The sequence below is a fragment of the Bos mutus genome, chromosome 21, assembly GCF_027580195.1.
Source record: "Bos mutus isolate GX-2022 chromosome 21, NWIPB_WYAK_1.1, whole genome shotgun sequence".
In the NCBI taxonomy this organism is placed as follows: domain Eukaryota; kingdom Metazoa; phylum Chordata; class Mammalia; order Artiodactyla; family Bovidae; genus Bos; species Bos mutus.
This window is the reverse complement of record NC_091637.1, coordinates 19,397,817-19,421,811: the sequence shown is the minus strand read 5'-3', so window position 1 is coordinate 19,421,811 and position 23,995 is coordinate 19,397,817. Positions and strand designations below refer to the sequence as shown.

Genomic DNA, 23,995 nt, shown 5'->3' with positions numbered 1-23,995 from the left:
CAAAAAACTTTCATTTGGATTTTTCTGCACCGTCTTACAAATCTGAACAAACTTTCTGGCCAATCCAAATCACCCAGGCAATTGACTTAAAATATAGGTTTGGCTTTAACAGGCCTGGATTTAAGGAGCTGAGACTCTGCGGTTCTCACAAGCTCCCAGGTGATGCTGATGCTACTGGTGGGGCCCAGACTTTGAGGACGGATTCCTAACACACTCTTATTGACCAAAGAACCAGATGGATTCAATGGAGCCAATGATTTTCCACTGCAGAACTTTATCTTGCAAGACTAAAACATAAAGCTGCAAGTTGTGTTAAAAGCTGCCCGAGCTCTCAACCTCACGTGATAAATGGTCATCTGAGAATTACAAACCTGGAGCTTGACTTTATGAGTCCATGTTTAAGCTAGTCCCACATGGGCTAGTAAAGCCATTACTGAAGACATGCAAAAATGTGGAGCCAGGTGCATTCAGGTACCACAAAGAGCATCTGTCTTCCCAGGGGGACGAGCGACAAGGGGCCCCTTGCTGGCTGCTCCAGGCCTTTGAGGCGCTTCCTGGCACCTGCATTTCTGGCTCTGCAGGGCTCTTGTCTGATCCCCTTTATTCTTCCCTTTTGGCTGCTATTTCATCAGTTTCTGTATGACAGCATGAGCGCTGTGGGTGTTACTTTAGATGTGCAGAAGGAAGCCTGTGTCCTCCTGCCGCTGCCAACGTGGCTGTTTCTGTACAGGGAGCCTGTGGTTTGACAGGCGGTTGACAGGCGACAGCTTTTATCACATAACACACCTGCGACTCATGCATTCGCTCTGAGTGGAGAACAGAGCCCTGTCTGGACATTGGTCCTGTGTCTGTTTGCTTCATTATCTACTCTTTAACTTGGGGTCAGGAGAGAATCAGATGTACCCCTTTCCCTCTGGTTAACACGTGATGTTTATAAGAGGAAACAATCACAGAGGATGGGGCAGGGAGGTCTGGTCCGAGGGATCTGAATGACAATGCACAGTAACTGTGGTTTGTGACCCAAGTATTTCCTCTGCTTCCCTCTTTCTAGTTCTTTCTGTAGCTCCTACCTAGCAAGACATGAGGTCATGCCAGCCTGAAACATGATGGTATTCCCATGAGTGACCTTCTCTACTTTTTCAATGGCTTATATTTTTATCCTCAAAGTGGACAGGGAGGCTGTCTGTCACAAGAGGCAGCAGAACTGACTTTTTTTTTTCCTTTTCAGGTCAACGTTTCAAGTCTAAATATCTCTTTAATTCAAGCTCTCAGACCTAATGGAGTCACATCCCTGAGACAATAATTTCATAGAATACCAGGGGACTCCCCCAAACTCTAGGTTGTGGTTATAAATGAGGATCCTGTCTCTTGCACCAGGACAGAACATGAAAGGCTCAACACAGGCTCTACCACAGCCCCAGGCCTATCAGACTAGACTAAGTAAGAATACTGCCATAAGACGCTCTGGTGTCCAGGAGATGTCAGCGTGGTGAAGGCGATGTACTGTGGTAGTTTGCTGAGCGGTTGAGAGAGCGGCAGGAAGAAACACTTACCTGAAAGAGATTTTGGAATGGCTAGAAGACTTTCGTGCACTAAGGGGTCATCGGCTGCATTCACCAGCATGAGAGGTACATAAATCTGAAACAAGGAAATAAAAGCAGGATTAAATGATCAATTCTCTTTTTTTAGATCCTGTTGATCCAAGGCTGAAATACACTACTGGACATGTTTCCGAAGCAAAGGGAAGAGGGTCGGTGCTTAGTCTGCTGAACTAATGGACTGAGGATGCCTGTGCTCCCTGGCAGTGGCCGCTGGGATTGCAGCCCTGGCAGGCACGCACAGGCACGTACAGGCACGCACAGGAGCCGTGCTCGGTGTCCTAGGTGACCCACGTGCTCTGATGGAGCAAGGCTCAGGACTACAATACTCGCCGGCAACGTATTTCTGATCCTCTTCACAGTGTCTCAGATTAGCCGTATCTTTCAGAAAAACGACTTTACAGAGTTATGTACATGGTCATCCAATTTATGTTGTGGGGAGAAAGAAAGGAGTCTGCTTCACTGCAGACAAAGGAGCCTTTCTAGAAGAATCTGAGGAAGGAAAACAGGAGCAAGCTGGTAGATCTTGGGAGGCTCTTGGCAGCTGTGCGTTCAACATCCACTTTAGCAAAACAGCCAGTAGTGTCCTTTTTCTTCTTAGCGGAGATGGTGTTGATGGGGGTGCTCAGATATTACTGAACAGCCATGCTCAGGAAGTGTGACAACTGGCTGCCTAACCTGGAGGCCCTGACATTGGCTCTGGACAGTTCCACATTTCTGTAATGGCTTAAATGAAGACATGAAAAGCCTAGATGATGATGCTAAAGTATGCAGGGTGGCTGACATGACACGATGGCAGAGCTGCCATTCACAATGATCTGCTTTAGCGGGGGGAGTGGTGGGCCAGACTAACAGGTGGACATTGACAGGGATAAATGGGAAGTCCTGTGTTTGAGTAAAAAGAGCAGTTGATCAAAGACAGAAAGGGAGACACTGGTTTGGTGGGGATTCAGGTTAAAAAAAAGCATAGTGGTTATGATCGGCCACAAGCTTGATTTAACACACACAAAGTTCATCATCGCTGCTGACAACTCCATTAATATAAACCAATCCACTTCGACCAAAGACATGCTTCTCTACCATTTGGATACAGAAAGACATCTGCTTTGCTCTGTGCTTGCCAGATCAAGGCAGGAATTTTGAATTCAGTCCTGGGCACCACACCGATGAAAGACACAATGACCCAAAAGAGTCTAGGATTGTAAGAAATCTACATGGGCTTCCTATGAGGAACCACAGTAGGAACCAGGCTGGATGAAACTATCAAAGGAGGACTTATGAAAAAAACGGATGTGGCAGTGACTTTAAGGGCTTTCACACAGACTGGGGAGCAGACTGGACTAAGGGACAGCTCTGGGGTTACTACTCAGAGGTCACAGAGGGGTCAGGGCTTTGTTCGATAATAAACTCAAGTCAACAACTACAGTGGATGGAGCCAGATGCCGGCTGAACTTCCACCAGGGAAGCTGAGGAGGGAGACTTGTTATACAGTGGGTGGAGCTGGGTGGAGTGATGCTAATTCTGAGATGTTGCTCTCTGAGTTGTGGCCACTCACCCTGTGCAGGTATCTCATGCAGCTTTCTTCCTCGTAATATTCCTTCAGGGAGTTGTAGCCGTGAAACTTCCTGGAACACACACAAGAAAAAGAAAAAACAACACTTGGAATAAGACTGGAATGCTGAGTTAATATATTACTGTGCAGGTTCCCACACTAACACATCATATCAGAGAATATACACAGGTACCAGAGTTAGGGGTTAAGAACACCCGGCTATGGCATCTGGGTTCAAATTCTGGTTCTGTCACTTACTAGGTAAGCTTACACAAAGGGCTTAACCTCTCTGAGCTTCTCTTCTGTAAGTGAAAGTCGCTTAGTCATGTCTGACTCTCTTTGACCTCATGGACTGTATAGCCCATGGAATTCTCTAGGCCAGAATACTGAAGTGGGTAGCCTTTCCCTTCTCCAGGGGCTCTTCCCAACCCAGGGATCGAACCCAGGTCTCCTGCATTGTAGGTGGATTCTTTACCAGCTGAGCCACAAGGGAAGCCCTCTCCTCTGTAAATGGAGCTAAAGAGAGCAGCTTCTTCCTAAACACTCTCTTTTGGACTTTGAAGATGAATGAAATTTATGTAATATTTTTTTCCCTCATTAGTATGGTGTCTGAAAAGTGAAAGTGTTAGTTCCTTAGACATGTCCAACTTCTTTGCGACCCCAAGGACTATAGCCTGCTAGGCTCCTCTGTCCATGGGATTCTCTAGGCAAGAATACTGAAGTGGGTAGCCATTCTCTTCTCCAAGAGATCTTACCAATTGAGGGATTAAACCCTGGTCTCCTGCATTGCAGGCATACTCTTTACTGTCTGGGCCACAACGGAAGCCCCAGGACAGTGTCTGCACCACAGTAAAGCTGCATGCCCTGTGGTAGGTGAGCGTCGTGGTAGGTGAGCGTGGGTATAATTCATTCTTGCCTGTTGAACATACCAGCAATTTCCATTTCCTCTGAGTAACTGGGCATATTCACGGGCATATTTCAAAGTTACTTGGTATAAGAAGGCTACTAAAACCTCATAAGGAAGGTAAGTACAGATCCCATGCCCTCAGGTTAATATCTGTCTATTTGGATGAACTTTAGGCCACATCTGAAGGTATCAAATAATCATTAAACAAAAAGGATGATGCTTTTAGAAGAGATTGATGAGGTCAGAGATCAGCTTTACCTTTCCAGGTGAGGCTAACCTCAATCAGAAACCACTGGTGCCAGAAAAGAGGACACTGTCAAAGGGGTGACCTCAGGTGCCTGGAGAGGGTGGGGCAGGAAAGGGTCCCTGAGCGAAGTGGGCGAGGTTTGGTTTTACACTCAGAGAGAAGTGTCTTCGTGCCCCTAAAGGAAGAGGCTCTGTCCATTTTTCTTGCAACACCCAGCTCTCTTGGTTTACTTTTGGTTTTTCTACTTTGGATAGAGACGTGGGCAGGTACAAGTACAGGAAATATTTCCTTCTCCTTTACTCCATTGCCACATGCAGTTTGTGTGACATCTGATCTCCATGCTAGAGTTGAGGACTATGGACAACTAGGGCGCACACACCCCAGCTCCCCTGTTCACGCTCAGCAGGGCAAGGCAGGAATGCAGAATGAGTGCTCAGAGCACCTTCCTGTTTTTTAAGAGACATTAGAAATTTGGATTTCTCTGTGAAATCTTCAGGGTTTTTAAAAAACTTTTTGGCCATGCTGCATGGCATGTGGGATCTTAGTTCCCCGAACAGGAATTGAACCCGAGGTGGCCCCTGCAGTGGAAGCCAGAATATTAACCACTGGACCATCAGTGAAGTCCTGAAATCTTCAGTTTTTAAATGGTGGGCATTAAAAACAAACGAACAAACCCTTAATACCAAAGTGTGCAGAGGAAAGCCCTGGCGCCGGGCAGTGCTGGCCCGCCACCTCCCGCCTGGCACCCCACCCCGGGCCGTGGGCACACCTCATCACGTTGTCGTCAATCTGCATCAGAGATGTGGCTGTGTAGAGGCGGCTCAAGTCTGTGTCCTCCAGGCTCTGGGGTTTCTTCACATGGTCTCCAAAAAGAGCTTGCCTAGAAGGGGATGGAAAGCAAAAGGAATGAGAAGTAGATGTTAAATCAGCACACTGTACAATGAAATAGCTTACCGTTTTGTCACTTATACATCTGTAAAGCTGAAAAAAAAAAAAAAAGTTTTTTAAAGCACATGATAAACAACCACGGCTGAGCCTGCTTCCTGGCCCAGAGGTACGCCAGGAGAGAGTCTGTGACAAAGCAGATGTGGATAACTTAGAAATAAATCCCTTCAGCCGTTGGAATGTCCCAGAGCATGAGCTTGTTGACTTTTGAAGACCCGGAGAACGATAGATATCAAGACCTTATTTTCCTTGTGAGGGGCAGCTAGACAAACTAAGGACTAGGCTTCAGCCTAGATGACTATTTCAAAATTGGCCCTGCAGAGAGATCTCAGGATGGGCTGTGTGGCCTGGGGTAGGCTGTCAGCCAACCAAAGGCAGGGCTGGGGGCGCTTACTCTAAAGTTGGGGGCCCCCAACTTTACACTGGTATTGCCACTGCTCTCTTCGGCAGAACCTCTTTCCCTTTGTGAGCTCTTGGTGCCACTTCACAAGGAAGATAATGATTAACCCATTCAGCACTTGGGCAAATCAACCACTTTCCAATATGTTAGCTAAGTGGCTAAGACTCCATGCTCCCAGTGGCAGGGGCCCAGATTCGATCCCAGGTCAGGGAATTAGATCCCACAGGCCAAAATGAGAAGATCCTGCATGCCACAACTAAAACCCAGTGCAGCCAAATAAGTAAACAAAAATAAACATTAAAAAATTTTCCCCATCAAACATTCATCTCACAGTTTATTTTTTATATAAAAAGCTAACGTATACTCCAAAGTGGAGGACAGGGGAGCCTGGCGTGCTGCAGTCCATGAGGTGCAGAGAGTATGACATGACTTAGCGACTGAACAACAACAACATATCGGAAGACTAATCATTTCTAGTTAAGAAAATGATCCATCTAGAGAGGGTGAGTGTAAAGCCAGAGGTCATAGTGAATACATTTAGATGTCCATTGCCAGCGAAAGCTGTCACTCACACAGCTCAAGGAAGACTGACGGAGTTTGTTTTGAGGTTTGGCCCCACAGTGGGAAAAATTCATTATAGAAACTAAATGTTCTGGTAGCCAGTCACCACCTCTTCCAAAGGAAAGGAACCAACTTCTTAAAAAAAAAAAAAATTTTTTTTTTTTTCAAAAGAGAATTAGGAAGATCATATACTTAAAGGATAGAATCCCCAATTTAAAGTGTGTCCCGATAAAACTAGAAAAAAATTTTAAGAAAGGAAAGATGATGCTGGTGGGGAAAACAAAAAATTCTAATGAAGAGTCCTGAAAATTTCGAGATGTTTGACTTTCTGTGGTAAGTTTAAAAAAAAACATTTAAATACACTGAGGGCACATTCAAAGGACTCTCCCAATTTGTTAAGAATTACATGATGGCCTTTCTGGACTCATTAATTAATGGCAAGACTGAGCCCAGCAGCAAAACAAACGTTCCCTGGGAAGAGCTCACTGTCCACCCCAGAGGTGTGGAAAGCCAGACAGAGGCCTGGACTTGGGGTCTGATGGCCTGCTTTCACCCCTTGCGTATCTTCAGCAAACCCCTGGATCCATCCAAACCTCAGCTGAGCCACACCCGACTCGGAGCCCGGCACACAACTGATGCTCACACACCATGAGCTGAGCGGAAGGCCAGCCTGGGGCACGTTCGTCTCCAAAGGTCTCCACCCGCCCAGCACCACAGCCTGGGGACGCACCCGGCTGCCTGGCTGCCCAGGGGCCTGTGAGCACCACGCCAGCCCAGATGCCATAGGAACCCCACCCACAGGAAGCCCAGTGGGGTGCCTGGCTGGCTGGACAGTACAACATTTTCTTTTAACTGCTGAGAAAAAGAGAATAAGAAACTGATCATTCAGACCAGACTGCTTTTCCTAGGATGGCCTCAGAACCCCGCTTTGGGTACCTCTTTGAGTGCCCATTTGTGTACCAGGCTCTGAGTGAATCAAAACATGCCCGAGCCCTCCCGTGCTTTCCTGTTTGGTTCATGGATGCAGGATTCACACTCGGGGAGAAACAACAGAAAAACAACTAGTGGGAAGGAGCCGGCTCACGGAGGTGGAGATCAGAGATGGACCTAAAAGGCGTGCGCTGGGTTTGGACAAGCAGAGCTGATGGGGAGAGGGTCGGGAGAGGCCAGGGGGCACGGGGGTCTCTGAGTGGCCCGCTCCAGCTGGAGGGGGAGGGAGGCATGTGGGGGAAGGGGGAGAACCCATACGGCCAAGGACAGTCACAGTGATGAAATCATCACTAATATTCCTTGAGTGCTACTGCCAGCCAGGGGCTGCTCTCAGCACTTGTCAGGGGCTAACGCACCAAAGCACTCTGAGCACGAGATGGGCAGGCAGGGTGTGGAGAGTGTGGACACCATGCTTGGCGCCAGTGGTGGGATCCCCGTCCCACTGCTGCTTGATCAGAACCCCAAGAGCTAGCAGAGAACGATTCTGGGTTCCCCCAAGCCCAAAAGCCTCCTAAAGAGAAACATTCCTCTACAGTGACAAGCCACCCTCAGGATGGCCCTCATTTTTTTGTTTAATAATTAACTTTGCTTTTTTAAAATTAAAAATTAAAAAAATTTGGGGGGCTGCATGTGGAATCTTAGTTCCCCGACCAGGGATTGAACTTGTGTCCCCAGCATTGGAAGCTTGATGGCTTAACCACTGGACCATCAGAGAAGCCCCAGGATGGCCCTCATTTGGGAAAGAATGGTGTGGAAATGGTTTCTCTTCCTTCTTGAATTTTTTGAAAAATATGGAAGCAGTATAGCTTCCATGGTTAATTTGGGAGCTTGGGACAAATTTGTTTCTAACCAAATCACAAAGCAGTCAGCAGAGAATCTGCACCAACCCTGCCTTCTTCTTCTTCTTCTTTTTTATCCTAGAGAAAGAGGACTTTTGGCATTTAGTGAAATAAGCTCAGAAAGGCACTGACTTCCCTGGTGGTCCAGTGGCTAAGACTCCATGTTCCCAAAGCAGGGGGTCTGGGGTTCGATTCCCTGGTTAGGGAACTAGATCCCAAATGCTGCAACTAAAGATCCTGCAGGCTGCAACGAAGACCTGCTGCAGCCAAAACAAAACAAAACAAAACAAAACAAAGGTACTGTCTGTCTCCTGAGGGAGGGGAAGGTGCCTCACCGGTGCGAGAGGATGATCTTCTTCATGTTGTCGGCCATGAGGAAGTTGTAGAAGCGCCGGCACTGGTCCCACTGCATGAAGGTCTCCTGGGCCCTGGAAGAGCCACAAGGGAAGGGTGAGAAGCCGGGGTCCGTCCTGGAGTGGAGAGGCTGGGGCTGCCGGGGGCAGGAGGCAGAGCTCCTGCCACTGGAGGGGGCTGGCTCCCGGCGGGAACCTGGGCTTGAACACGTGGTCCTCAGACTAAGGGCAGAGAGCCACCCGAGCACTAAGTGAGTGAACAATGCTCAATGAGAGGTCCTGCCCGAAAGGTCTCTGGGGCCACGGGCTTTGCTGGCGACACTCCTGACCCCCTCTTCTGTCTCTTAGGTCTTTGTCACAGGACCTGCTTCGATTGTCATTTGAACGGTTTCTCTCCTTGGCTTTCTACCCTGCAAGCAAGTTTTTCTGGCTTAATAACAGGACCGTGCATAGGGACGGGGTGTGTGGAGAAGATAAGTGTGTGGCAAAACCTAAAAACGCTTCATTTTATCACTTTTGTGCGGAATATGTAAGAAATACAACAAACTAGATAAAACTAAAAAGAAGCAGACTCAGAATAAACTAGTGGTTATCAGTGGGGAGAGGGAAGGGAATGGGCAATATGGGTGGAAGGGTTATTATGGGATTATACGAAATCATGTGTGTGAAACTTTTAAAATCTTTACTGAGTATAGTTGCTTTACAATGCTGTGTTAGTTTATGCAGTACAACAAGGTGAATCAGCTGTATGTACATATATACACACACTTTTTTAGATTTCCTTCACATTTAGGTCACCACAAGAGCATCGAGTAGTTTCCTGTGCTGTTAGAGTAGGGTCTCATTAGTTACCTGTTTTATGCATAGTAGTGTATATGTGTCAATTCCAATCTCCCAATTCCTCCCATTGCCCCTTCCTCTTTTGGTGTCTATAAGTTTGGTTCTCTACATCTGTATCTCTATTTCTACGAATAGGTGATATTCTACGATATTTGTTTTTCTCTTTCTGACTTACTTCAGTCTGTATGACAGTCTCTAGGTCCATCCACATCTCTGCAAATGGCACTTGAAACTTTTTAAATTATAAAGCACTGCTGCTGCTGCTGCTGCTAAGTCACTTCAGTTGTGTCCGACTCTGTGGGACCCCATAGACGGCAGCCCACCAGGCTCCTCCATCCCTGGGATTCTCCGGGCAAGAATACTGGAGTGGGTTGTCATTTCCTTCTCCAATGCAGGCATGCATGCTAAGTCACTTCAGTTGTGTCCGACTCTGTGTGACCCTATGGACTGTAGCCCACCAGGCTCCTCTGTCCACAGCATTCTCCAGGCAAGAATACTGGAGTGGGTTTCCATTTCCTTCACCAGGGGGGTCGCTAGACATGTAATATCCCCACTTCCAGATCAGGAGACCAGGGACTCAGAGAGGTCCCACCACAGAGGTCAGGTATGGCTGAGTGTGACCCAGGCTGGCATGGCTCAAGCGTCCCTGCTCGGATCACCACCCTGTGCGGCGGGAGGAGACCGCAGGGCCAGCCTCCTCTGCTCACCTCTGCAGCCAGATTTCCCTGCCCACATGTCAGGTGAACAAACACCAGGGTGGTGACTCCCAGGCTGCCATTCAGCCCTCTCCACTCTTTGCTTTCTTCCCTTGGGTGTGAACCCAAACACAGCTGCCATGGCGTCCTTGCTGACCTCCATTCTGCAGATTTCTGAGTCTCAAGGCCTGATTCCACCCTGGGAATGAATCTGGGTATCACTATGCCCACAATGGTCTCATTTCCCAGATGGCCAGAGACAGGACTCCTGAGAGAAAGGGTGGTTCATAGGTATTAAAAAAACAAAAACAAAAAACAAGGATCAGGTAGATGTATGGCAGAAGCCAACACAATGTCGTAAAGCAATTGTCCTCCAATTAAAAATGAATAAATTTAAATAATGAAAGCAAAAATAATGGCAGTGGCATTATCAAAACAATTTACAAAAGCTTTGATGAAAATGAAAAATATAATCAAAGAAATACAAATAAAACATTTTCAAATATATATATACACACACACACACACACACATATATATATGTATATATATATATAAACCCAGGGAGTTATAAAAGTTATTTCCCAAAAGCTGTCACACTTCAGTTCTGGCATAGCAAACATTTCCCATAACATCACAGTTAAAAAATAAGAGCTAGTGGGAAGTTAAAAGGGAAAGAGTTGGTGGGTTTAACGGCCTGTGACATGCTCATAAAACACAGGCTAAAGTGTACGGTGAAGACTAACATTGCTTTCAAAAGTCAAAAGGTCATTCCATAAATCCATGGGGGGCTGGAGGCGGCTCCTCAAACACTTCATGAGTAGAAAGGATGGGCCAGATCACCTTAGGCAGGACCCCAGCTAAGGCAGGGCTGTGGGCACCTGCTTCTTGGTCTGTGAGGGTGTCACAGAAGGGTGTCACCCAGTCTGTGAATTGCACCCTGCTGCCAGGGTGGGTCCCTCTTCTCTGACGTTGGACCCAAACAGCCCCTTCCTCAGAAAGTCAATAGTCTAGAAATGAAGAAGTAGTTTTGCCCTCATCCATTTCTCCCTTTGCTGACCTTCCAACTGCTTTTGTTAGTATTACCTTCATATTAGAGGGACAACAGACGTAGGGAAGGGAGGGGGCTCTGATCATAAACCTGGGCTATGAGAAGACGCTTCAGTTCTGTGGGTTTCTTAGTTGAATAACCCCAGAGGTTCAGTTCAGTTCAGTTCAGTTCAGTCACTCAGTTGTGTCCAACTCTTTGCAACTCCCTGTACTACAGCACGCCAGGCTTCCCTGTCCATAACTAACTCCTGGTGCTTGCTCAAACTCATGTCCATCGAGTTGGTGATGCCACCCAACCATCTCATCCCAACCCAAGAAACCACTCACTGAAAGGCTCTGGGGACTCACGGGGGCCTGGGGCTCAAGGAGGGACGGGGATAAGGACGCTGGGACCAATGCTTCATTCAGTCAACACTGGCCAACAGTGATTCTTGTATCTTTGGTTTATCATTCAATATATTTAAGGGATGTCTTTTATCACCTTTGAGTATAAAATTAAGGGACTGAACTTAATTTTATATTAGTTTAATAAAGCATAATCGAGATCAATGTATTACTAAAAAAAACCCATTCATTTCATCCCTTTAAAAAAAGACCTTCTTCAATACCAGCACCAACAACAAACTGAGAAGAAATAAAAGAGAGGGGAACCTATAGACTAAAAGAAATTGAAGAGACAAATCAATAGATGCCGTGCGTGGACATAATGGGAATTCTGATTCAAAGAAACTGTTAAAAAACTTCTGTGAGACAATCAAGGAAATCTGAACACTGACTACAGACAGGATGATATTAATATTCAGAGTTAATAATCTTTTGGTGTGATGATGATATTGTGATTATGTTTAAGAAAACATTCTTAAAGAGAAAAACAAATATTGTACATTAATGCATATATATGGAATCTAGAAAAATGGTGCTGATGAACCTATTTGCAAGACAGAAACAAGAGACGCAGACATAGGAACCAGATTTGTGGACCCAGCAGGGAAGAAGAGGGGTGGGACGAATTGAGAGAGTAGCACTGAAACATACATTATCATGTGTAAAACGGATAGCTAGTGGGAAGCTGCCAGGGAGCTCAATCCGGTGCTCTGTGACAACCTAGAGGGGCGGTAGGAGGGAGGTTCAAGAGGGAAGGGACGTTGGTACACTTGTGACTGACTCAGGTTTAGTTGTATGGCAGAAACCAACACAATCTTGTGCCGGGAGCCACCACGGGAGATCCCACCCATGACAAAGGCCATGCGGAGAGAGCCTGACAGGCAAAGGCGGGTCAGGCCTCAAGGGACCCCCTGAATCTGCTCGAGCATCCACCCCAAAACCAGAATCTGTCTGTCTTACTATTTTGTGCCTTTCACCAACTCTTCTGACATTAACAGGGGGCTATCCCCGACCACCTTTCTCTGGAAAAAATCAACCTAGGGCTTTAGTTAATGGGCATGATAGGAGTGTTTCAATTCAAACCCCTCTGATGGCTTTCTAGCTTGCCTGACAGGTTTATCCATACTCTTGCAATTAACACACATGATTGTTCATAACTCCCCAACCTTGAAAGGCACGGGAAGCCAAAACATTCTAAAAGTCCTAATGAGCATAGAGTCCTTTAAGGGATGAAAAATTACTAGAATAGATAGTACTGGTAAAGGGCTTCATTATTGGGCCAATGCTTGCTGCCAAGTGCCCATATCCCTTATCCATTGTGCACTTGGGAGTGCATTAGTTAACATAGTTGGAATGTAAGAAAAACAAGTAGCAGCCTTGGAATTAGCCACATCAGACCTTTGAGCTAATTGGTTCTTTCTTTGTTGTGACCCACTGCACCTTTGCTCTGTGAGAATGTAACTCTGTTTAGTACTTTCTGAGGCTGGGAGAAATAAAGAAGAAACACTTTAAGGGAAAATAAGTTTTCTGGTTGAGCAGCCTTTATCAAAAAAGGGTCATAAAATGTCCACAGGCCTCCAAGGCCAGAAGATAATGTACACAACATTGTTTATGGGAAAGGTATGCAGAAAAATCCTGGTTTTGATAAAGACAAAACAGATGTAATGTTTGGGCTGACTCTGAATGACTTTGCATCTTTCATTTCCTTCTATGTACAAGTCAAGCTATAAAAGTTCCTTTTGAAAATAAAGTTATGGGCCTCACTCACCGAAGCTTGGTCTCCCTGTGTTGTTATTTTTTTCCTTTTCCCTCCTTTTCTCTCTCTGTTCTTCTTTCAGGATGACTCCTTGGAACACAGGAGCTTTATTGGCTTTCTGTGTTAATCAAGGAAGGTCAAGCCTTTGTTCTCTTTGCTTTGCTATCCTTTCGCCTATGCCATCATCCTGAGGGTACCCCTGGATCCTGCTGGGGCTGGACCCAGCAACCTTGTAAAGCAATTACACTCTAATTAAAAATAAAAAGTTCTTAGAGTCTTTTTAGTGCTACCAAATGAAATATTTACAAATGATATGACATAATGTCTGGGATTTGCTTCAAAATAATCCATCTTATAGGGGAGTGATGTGTGAATGAGGTGCAGAGGAAATAAGAGTAGCCAAAAGTTAAGCACGTTTGAAGCTGGTAGTGGATATACAGGGGTCCAATACCCCATTGCTTTTATTTTGTATGTATCTAAAATTTTCCATAATAATGAAGAAGGAGAAAGAGAAGAAGACAGAAAATAGAAAATCTTCTGGATTGTGACCTCCTGAAAACTATCTACCCTGAGGAGGAGAGCTGAAGATTAAAGTCAGTTTTAACCATTAACCATGAAACTCATCAACTATTTCTTAGGGTTGAGGAAAGATCAGCAGTGGTCTGGAACCACTGTACACACAGCCCAACAAGAACCTCACTGGGAACTGCAGCTCCCACTGAAGCCAAGCTCCAATTTATATGCCATGTTTCTGCAGTGAGAGAAGGGAGGAGGCAGAACCAGGCTCCAGGGAATGGGGCTGGTGATGGGATGGTCTAACAAGATGTCCAGGCCTCCCGGTGGGCATGAGTTAGCACAGAGACTTGGAACTATGGCCCATCTGACCCCACTGGGTGGTTCACCAAACTCTGTGGAAGCCACTTCACCTCTCCAAGCCTCAGTGTCCTTATCTGTCAAATTAGGAGGTTGAATTAGAGAAGCAATGTTCACACCAAGACTGTTCTATGGGTGAGGTATGTTCCATCTCAGGCCTGACAGAGGTCGCCCTGGGAGCCTTGGTGGTGTTTTCATTGCTTCTGCTAGCAGGTGAAATTCGGCAGAAAGGGGTGCATGTAGTGAGTGGAGAGCTGGCCAACCGGTGATGTTAAGAATGGGTCTGAATTCTGGCCTCAGCTGAAGAGGTCTGGGGATGGGCAGGCTCCAGGGCATACATCTCATGAGGATAAATAGAATGTCAGCCTGGGAAGCAGATGGCTCAGGCAAGAAGTGCTTTACCCATCCATATATCTACCTATCTCAACCAATAAAGTTCTTTCAAGATGCCCCAATTTCTAATCAGGGGTTTCCCAGGTGGCTCAGTGGTAAAGAATCTGCCTGCCAATGCAGGAGACATAAGAGACGTGGGTTCGATCCAGGGGTCAGGAATATCCCCTGGAGAAGGAAATGGCAACCTAATCCAGTATCCTTGCCTGGAAAATCCCATGGACAGAGGAACCTGGCGGGCTACAGTCCATGGAGTCGCAAAGAGTCGGACATGACTGAATGACAGAGCACGCAGCATGTCTTCTTAACACCATTAAATGATTAATTAAACTAGAGATTTAGGCTGAGTCTGAACACACACATTTCCAGGGCTAGTTGGCAGCTGTTTGTGCTGAGGGAACGAGTTAAGTCTGCTGGATACAGTGTAGTCTGGGGACATCTGTCACCCTCCTTTGCTGGTTCAGCACCTCATCAAGCGTGAGCTAGTTTAGCAGCAGCTAGACTCTGCTAACTACAGCAAGCGGGGGCTGGCTTCTGAGCCTAGAACTGGCTGTGGCTAGTGGGGAGGTGCGTTACGGGATGAGAAGCCAGAGGGAGAGGACGGATCACTGACCAGCGGTTCTGGAGACTCAACTAGGGGAGGGATTTACCAGAAGCATGAACTCCTGTGTGGCCCCTGCAGCGGCAGATGGGCCCTCCCCGCTTCACCTCCGTGTAAAGGAAGCATGGCTGCCATCATTCCAGTGCGGAAAAGGCTCACTGCCCTCAAGCCTCGGCAGGAAAAAAAAGGTTACACTGGTTGAAAGTAAGGCACTGTCTCCTGGCGAGTAGATCTCATTGAAACGTTGAGGGGACCTGAGCCGTGAGCGGCCCCAGCACACATAAGACGACCGTGTCTCTGATCTGCCTCCAGTTTTCCTGTGCGTAGGGTGTAGGATCTTAGCCTGGATCTCTTTGCTCCAGAGGATAAAGTTGCCTGTTTCTCTTCTATTTGCAGACAACTGATGTGACAATGATTATGAATATAAAGATCTCTGAGGCCTCAAAGAGAAGTGGTGTGGACCACGTCTGCAAAGTGCATAGAGCACCTCACAGATGTTGGTTAGCTTCCTAGCTTAAACCCATACCTGGGATTCTCAATTGTGCGAGTCATGGGCTTGGCCAACAGCAGATGGCGCTGTTGCAGCAAAATGAAACAAGGCTGTTAATTGACGATTCTGCGCGTTAAAAAACAGGGAAAACAAACTTGTCCTACATTCTCGTTCCTGTCAAACCCAGTGCTCTCTGAACACGAAGTCAGTGTTCTAGTCACTTGACAGCGCTTGGTTTAGGAAGGGACTCTGATTTTTACAGACACTAGAAGCCTGGCCAAAAAACTGGACCGCTAATCAGACAAGAGTTGATTTACCCGGGATCCTGGGGCGTGCCCTCTGCTCTTTGCTCTAAGATCCCAGGTACTGGCAAGGATGGGGCTTTGGGTAACTCTGGTTACATCATGGCTGAGAATCAGGAGTTGAGTATTTCTAGCCAAGTCAACACAAAGGAACGTGTTCTGATTCAAACCAGAGTGTAGAGGGGAATTGAAGGGGAGGATTCCCAACAGGAGAATGAGGAGAATAACCTAGCCTGCAACACTAGAGCTGGAGAGACCCTTGAGGTCCCTGGGCCCAGTGACTGCTAAACACGGCTAACACCTCAGGAGTCACCTGTGAAATGCGTCCAAAAGCAGATTCCTGGCCCCATGCCCCAGACTCACGAATCAGGATCTCCGGGGCTGGGGCCCGAGAAAATGAATTTATTTTTATCATGATCCTCCAAGTGATTCTTAACTAAGTGTGGCAGTCACTAGTTCTCTAGATTGGTCTTTGTGATGCTACGATCCACTGATGTAGCCCACTTCTCATTTGACAATGCATAATGATGATAATTGGTAGTTACTGACAACTTTCTACGTGCCTGGCACTGTTCCAAGTAGTTCATTCTCATGAACTCATTTGACCCTCACCATGGCGCCACAGGGTAGTTTCCAATTATTGTCACCCCCGTACTGCAGGTGAGGACAACTGGGACCCAGGCTTCAGCCCTGGAACTCAGGAAAGGCTCCAGCAGGGAAGTATTTCCTGTCTATTTTGGGGTACATTTAAACTCCCCATTTTGGCCAAGCTTTAAGGCTTGGGCAGAGGCTGAATTCTGAGCCTGCATTTGCCCTTTGGATTTGTTGATTTCAAATTCCAGTAATAGATATTTTTAGAAATAACATAGCCCCTTATCCATTAGAAATGACAAAATAGGTTTAAACGACACCAAGACATACAGGTGAGGCAGAAAGTAAGGATTGTCTACAAGGACTGTGGTATTAGACTGGATCAATCAGGGCAGGGAGTTTGTTTTTTATTTTTTTGTGTGTGATTTTAGATTTCTTCATTAACCATTTATAACACAAAAGACATTATCACAAGGAGTGAGTACAGGAAAAAATATGAATGCATTTAAAGAATCTGGAGAGATGTGTGTGTATATGAGTGTGTTTGTGTGTGAGTGTGTATGAGTGCGTATGTGTGTACGTGTATGGGTATGTATATATGAATGTGCATGTTTGTGAGTGTGTATGTGTATGGGTGTGTGTACATGAATGTGTGTGTGTGTATGTGTATGGGGGTGTGTGTGTGTATGAGTGTGTATGTGTATGGGTGTATATGTGTGTGTGTATGTGTGTACGTGTATAGGTGTATATATATGAACGTGCATGTTTGTGAGTGTGTATGTGTATGGGTGTGTATGGGTGTGTGTGTATATGTGTGAATGTGTGTGCGTGGTGACTCTGGAGTGGTCGAGGACAACACTGATCTGGGCAGGGAGGTCAGAGCAGACAAGTGTCCCCCTAGGACTCATCCTGCAGGTTTCTGTTGTCGGGGGACTAGCGGGGAGGTAAACCTCTACCCAGAAGGTCGTCTCTTATGTGTGATCCTGGGATGCTGAGAGAGATGACTATTTGACGGTGAGGGCACAGATTAAACAGTTTCTACAGATCCCTTCAGATGCCATCTGAGACTCAACTCTTTGGCAGGTAGGAGGGGTTGGGGTCATAAGGTGGTCCAGCTCTCAGACCCTGGTTTGCCAAGTCTCCTGTGTTTTCATAAACCCACAGTTCTACAAAACTCCTGGAGCATGAAGAATTTAAGTAATCTCAGAGACTCCAAAGGGAAACAGCAGCTATTAAAGGGGCGGGGCTTTGGCTTACTCCATTACAGATCTGACCCCCAAAATACAGCTGCATATCCCAGGTTGAAGGGGTCTGACAGGACCACTCCAGTATACGATGTGGAAGCAAAGCAAGGTAAAATCAAGACCCAGACACTTCTGCTTAGTCTGCCCTAGCATTTCCCCAGGTCTTCACGGGCCAGTGTCTGGTGTGCTGGGGACATCTCAATAAATGAAAGCTAACTGGAGGACCAGTGGCAGCAGGAAGTGGGAGCACGTGGCCAGGATCACTCACCTCAGTGCGCTGTAGCCCTGGCACACACTGACGCAGCACAGAACCTTTTCTTGGTTGGCCTGGGTCTCCCCCAAGTATTTACACACGATGTTACCGCCCAAGCTGAAGCCCACAACCACCAGCTGGGTCAGGGGATATGTCTTCTTGATGTAGTTTACCATGGCTCCAAATTCCCAGGTGCAGCCTGTGGACAGAGAGGTAAGAGAACTTGGTCATTTCAGATGCAACAAAGTTTGGAGAAAATGTGAGCTGGGAGGGTTACTTAAGTGGGTGCCAAGGCATTAAGAGAGAGAGACAGACAGAAATGTAAGTATACAGCCCATCCTCTGTATTTGTGGGTTCTACACCTGCAGATTCAACCAAACACAGATCGAAAATATTTGGGAAAAAAATTCCAGAGTTCTAAAAATCAAAACTTAAACTGGCCATACATAAGCAACTATTTACATAGCATTTACATGGTATTATCAGGTATTATAAGTAACCTAGAAATGTTTTAAAGCAGGGGTCCCCAACCTCTGGGACCGAATGCCTGATGATCTGAGGTGGAGCTGATGTAATAATAACAGAAATAAAGTGCATAATAAATGTAAAGCGCTTGAATCATCCCCAAACCATCCCCCACCTTGGTCCATGGAAAAACTGTCTTCCACGAAACCGGTCCCTGGTGACAAAAAGGTTGGGAACCACTATTTTAAAGTACACAGGAGGATGTGCCTAGGTTTTATGGAAATACTATGCCATTTTATATAAGGAGTTTGAGCATCCGTGGATTTTGGTGTCCAAGAGGGTCCCGGAACCAGTTCCCTGAGGATGCTGAGGGATGGCAGGTATTTCGGTGTGTGTGTAGAGAGAGAAGCCAGACTTCTCTTTGGCTACCTGCAGAGAAGGCTGAGTGCCAAAAATTGATGTTTCTGAACTGTGGTGCTGGAGGAGACTCTTGAGAGTCCCTTGGACAACAAGGAGATCAAACCAGTCAATCCTAGAGGAAATCAGCCCTGAATATTCATTGGAAGGACTGATGCTGAAGCTGAAGCTCTAACACTTTGCATACCTGATGCAAAGAGCTGACTCATTGGAAAAGACCCTGATGCTGGGAAAGATGGAGAGCAAGAGGAGAAGGGGGCGACAGAGGATGAGATGGTTGGATGGCATCATAGACTCAATGGACACAAGTTTGAGCAAGCTCCAGGAAGATAGTAAAGGACAGGGAAGCCTGGTGTGCTGCAGTTCATGGGGCCGCAAAGAGTCGAACATGACTTAGCAACTGACCAACAAGAGAAGCTCCCAGAGGCCCCTCAGTGTGAGGAAACACAGCATAAGTAGCGCCCATGAGGGAAGGGGCCATTTACCAAACGCATGTGCCTTCCTCCTTCAGAGGCGGGAGCTGAGAAGCCCCTCCCATACTCACTGAAATCAAAACATATATTCAAGGTGTGCCTGAGCACCTCGGTTCGCACACAGAGGAAAACAAAAGCAAGAGCAATACTCTTAGGGATCAGCATCTTAGGCTACAAAACAAGATGCTATACCCAAGTGTACAGTGATTCATGGTGTTAAGAAAAGTACCAAGTGGATGTTATTTACAGGATCGCCTTGCCAGCGGGGAGAATGAAAGACAAACTTCAGTCCAGAGGGATGGCCAACATGTTCTGTGGGATTAAGCTAAAATGTTCTTGGTGACGTAGAGACAGGTGTCAAGGGAGGCAGACCCATTCAGAAACACAGAGGAGACTTCTGAATGGAGAGGGCACTTGGGCCCAGTGTGCCCAGGAGGGATGATACCAGCTGGTGGCCCCTTGAGAAGCTGGTGAAGTCAGGACTAAGTAAGATGATATAGGTAAAGGGCTTAGACAGGGTATTGTGTTAGTTCTTTTTTCTTTTTAAAATATCATTTAAGGACACCCATGTTCATGACAGCTTTATTCACAACAGCCAAAAGGTGGAAGCAACAAAAGTGTCCATCAACAGATGAATGAATAAACCAGATATTGACATGTATTTGGTGGAATATTATTCAGTCTTAAAAAGTAAGGAAATCATGACACATGTTGTGACAAAGACAAACCTTGAGGACATTATGCTAAATGAAATACTGTTGTTTAGTCGGCTCAGTTGTGTCCGACTGTTTTATGACCCTATAGATTGTAGCCTGGCAGGCTTCTCTGTCCATGGCATTTCCCAGGCAAGAATACTGGAGTGGGTTGCCATTTCCTTCTCCAGGGGATCTTCCTGGCCCAGGGATCAAACCTAAGTCTCCTGCATCAGCAGGCGGATTCTGAGGAGCAGTTACAGCTAATTGTGTAGGTGCTTTAGGAGCTGCAAGTTAATTCAATCCAAGCACTTCTGATGTGGATCAAAGGCCAGGCCTGTGTAACCCTGGACAAGCTGCTGGGTGCTTGTGTGGGGCTGCTGTCTCTCCCAGGCAGGGGAAAGGCGAAGACATGGTGTCTGCCTGCCTCCAGGATCAGCGTTTGGGTAGATGCTGGGTCCTCCCAAGATCTCCACCTGATGTCAGTTACCAAACACCCTCAGTTCCTCAGTGTCTGGGAACCCCTTCCTGGGTGCGTTTACTGGGCTGGCCGGAAAGTTCGTTTGGGTTTTTCCGTAACAGCTTATAGAAAAACTTGATTGAACTTTTCGGCTAACCTGATATTAAGAGCTACGCAATCTGTTTTTTAATACTAGGAATTAATTTAATGCGGTTCTACATATTTAATCCTTAAGGGATTAGCACCAGAAACAAGATTGAGGTCTCTAATCTTGCCGCAATTTTAAGACACAATGAAATATGAGACAGTACTCTGGCCTTAGGACTTCCCTGTAGCTCAATTGTAAAGAATCTGCCTGCAATGCAGGAAACCCAGGTTTGATCTCTGGGTTAGGAAGATCCCCTGGAGGAGGGCATGGCCACCCACTTCAGAATTTTTGCCTGGAGAATCCCATGGACAGAGGATCCTGGCAGGCTACAGTCTGTGGGGTCACAGAGTCAGACACAACTGAGCGACTACCACTACCACTCCCACCCTGGCCTTAAAGAGACTGAGTACCACAGGCCCATCTTTGAAAGGCCAACTGTGGAGGACAGGGGAGACCCTTTTCTTATACCTCCCACCCCTAACCAGAGACAAGGCTAAGACAGTCTGAATGCTACTATTTCAAAGCCACATTCCCCCAAAATGGCACCGACATGACTCAGTGGGCTGGAATACAAGAACCAGAGACTTGGTGTTCTTTGTGGATGGAGACGCTGAGTCATCTGTGAGCTCCGTGCTAGGCACATAGTGGGTGTGCCACAATGAACTGGGCAGGGAGGAAGTCTGAATCATTTGGAATGAGACCACACAGTAACACCCAGTGTGACTGTACAGGGGATTGGGGGAAAGAACCTAAATAGCCTTCCCCCTAAATTTAACCCCGAGTATGATCTGGTTAGCCAACAACATGGCTCCGCTGGCAGGCAGCTAGGAGCCTCGCAGTCCCCAGCATTTTCCTAGTGAAGGTGTGTGAGTCATTTCTTCGAGCTGTGGGCAAGCTACTGCCAAGCTGAGTCACCCGGGGAAGAAAACAGCTGTAGAAATAAAGCGAGAGCCCTTTTGGCCCACCATGTTAATTGGCCTTGTCTTTATCTCTGAAACAAAGATTTTCGCGCTTGAGTACTCTTGGCTTTGTTTCCTTGGGTGCAGGGTGCTGAATACGGCCCTCTTCCAGCTGAAGGTTAAATATTTAGATCTCATCCTGAAAGTGCAAATGGGATGCCCCCGAACACATCCCAAACTCTGGCCCCTCCCTGGGAACTCTCTTGATGCTCGAGTCCTCTCAGCAGATGGTCTTGTCAGATGTTTTACTGAGATGCTTGACTTTCTGCAGATTCACTGCCTTCACTTCCTCATCCTCCGTCTCTCTTCACCCCCCTCCCACCCCATGGCATCCTCCTGCAATTATTATACACAATTGTTGCACAGGCAAAACAGCTCTGGTTATCATCTGGAATCATGAATACGATTGAGAACAGTCTGCAGCAATTAAAATGGTAGGTAGGAGAAACTTATGGAAAAGTAGAAGTTTTTTAAAACTATCTGCAGGCTTCTCTGGTGGTCCAGTGGTTAAGAGTTCGCCTGCCAATGCAGGGAACATGGGTTCAATCCCTGGTTCTGGAAAATCCCACCTGCCCCAGGACAACTAAGCCCCTGTACCACAGTGAAGAGTAGCCCCTGCTCACTGCAACTAGAGAAAGACTGAGTGCACTAACAAAGACCTAGCACAGTCAAAAATGAATAGACAAATCAATAAAAATTTTAAAGTATAACAGGAAATCACAGATCTGCAAGTCTTTGTGGCAAGATGTATTGGATCATGGGTGATCTCTACAGCTTGCCGTATAGCAGGGTTTGCCTGAGAGAGACCTCAGAGTTTGTCTGTTATTCTGATGCAGTGATGAGGAAAGTTCTCTTTCACTCTCAAAAGTGACCTGGTTGGGATGCTAAATTATACGGTCACCCTAGGTACAGGGCCTCCCTCCCTTCTAAGATGGAAATACTGTACTCTAAGTAAGGCACAGCTTTCTGATCTTACATTGAGATTACAAAAGATAGTTTTAAATACACAAACAATTCCAGTATTAAACCCAAATGGACATTAATGAGCTCCCCCTCCAAGCAATAAAAAAGATGCTGTGATTTTAGGCACCTCTGCTCACCTTGATGCTAATGCAAGAAAGCCAAGTGTTTAGAAATAAGGGAAGAGCCCACTTCACTGTTAAAACTCACAGGAAAAGGCAATGTAAATAGTTTGAGACCATTTTCAACGCCAAAATATCCTAGGTTGGTGTTCGGTCATAAGTTCTTAGGAGGTTCATGATTCTAAAAGATTTGGTCACCTTATAGGGGCTAATGCCAGGTTATTATTTTGATTCTTTTCATATGATATAGAAAAGGCTGTTTTAAAAAAAAATCCCAATTTTTTTTTCTCTAATCAAGATCAAACTCATGGATCCTTTGTTGCTTGGCTGTTTCTGGTCATAACATTTCGAGGGTCAGTCTTAGAAATGGAGGTCAGAATAACCACAACTGGATTATTTTGGTTTTCAGTTTCCTTGGCTGGTAGACTTGACCCAGCTGTACTCTGCTCTGAATATGAACACTGGACTGTTGGGATACGGCCTTCTGCCCAAGACAGAAAGATGGAGCAGAATATTTTCTGAATTTACTGGTCCCTCTCAGTGTCGCTGACAAAATTACTTATATTCCAAACACTGTCCAGGTTAGAAAATTAGTTGAGTCAATAAAGAGCAAGCCCACATGTCCATGACTGCTGTGTTCCAATTAAAGACTAGGCTCTGTATGATAAATACACTTCAAAAAATATTCACGACTTCTAGGTGTTCCTTGATTTTCACGTGTTATTCATTGATCTTATTCAGATGACAGGGTTGTGGACCCAGTCTGATCCAGGGAAGAATCCTATTTAAATAAGAAATTAAAAAGATGGATAAATTTTACCCCTGTGGATTCTACTACTCATCCTAATGGCCTCACATTTTGTCTTTGGTCAGATCAGATAATGTCATTGAATTTAATTCTTCTAAAGGGAAATTCTGCTGGTTGAAAAAAAAATCTATGAACTATTCTGAGGCAAGGGATGGTGAATTATTTTTAAAGAATGAAAATAAATTTTAGAAAGTTATGCTAAGTCACTTCAGCCGTGTCCGACTCTGTGCGACCCCACAGACGGCAGCCTAGTAGGCTCCCCCATCCCTGGGATTCTCCAGGCAAGAATACTGGAGTGGGGTGCCATTTCCTTCTCCAGTGCATGAAAGTGAAAAGTGAAAGTGAAGTCGCTCAGTCATGTCCGACTCCTAGCGACCCCATGGACTGCAGCCTACCAGGCTCCTCCGTCCATGGGATTTTCCAGGCAAGAGTGCTGGAGTGGGGTGCCATTGCCTTCTCCGTTAGAAAGTTAAAATATAGCTAAATAAACATATACTACAACTGGGGCTTCCCAGGTGGAGTTAGCAATAAAGAACCCACCTGCCAATGCAGGAGACACAGGAGACTCGGGCTCAATCCCTGAGGCGGGAAGATCCCCTGGGAAAGGAAATGGCAACCCACTCCAGTATT

General features: G+C 46.2%; 1 protein-coding gene across 1 annotated transcript in view; it reads right to left on the bottom strand.

Annotated features, from left to right (window-relative positions):
- Nucleotides 1-23,995, bottom strand: part of ABHD2 (abhydrolase domain containing 2, acylglycerol lipase) — a 114,168-nt gene that overhangs the window by 6,985 nt on the left and 83,188 nt on the right. The window contains exons 6-10 of the mRNA XM_005910196.2: nucleotides 17,877-18,060; nucleotides 8,375-8,467; nucleotides 5,074-5,184; nucleotides 3,154-3,223; nucleotides 1,554-1,638 (exon numbers count right to left, since the gene is read on the bottom strand). Of these exons, the coding sequence (XP_005910258.1) occupies nucleotides 1,554-1,638; nucleotides 3,154-3,223; nucleotides 5,074-5,184; nucleotides 8,375-8,467; nucleotides 17,877-18,060 (543 nt within the window). The remainder of the gene's footprint in view (nucleotides 1-1,553; nucleotides 1,639-3,153; nucleotides 3,224-5,073; nucleotides 5,185-8,374; nucleotides 8,468-17,876; nucleotides 18,061-23,995) is intronic.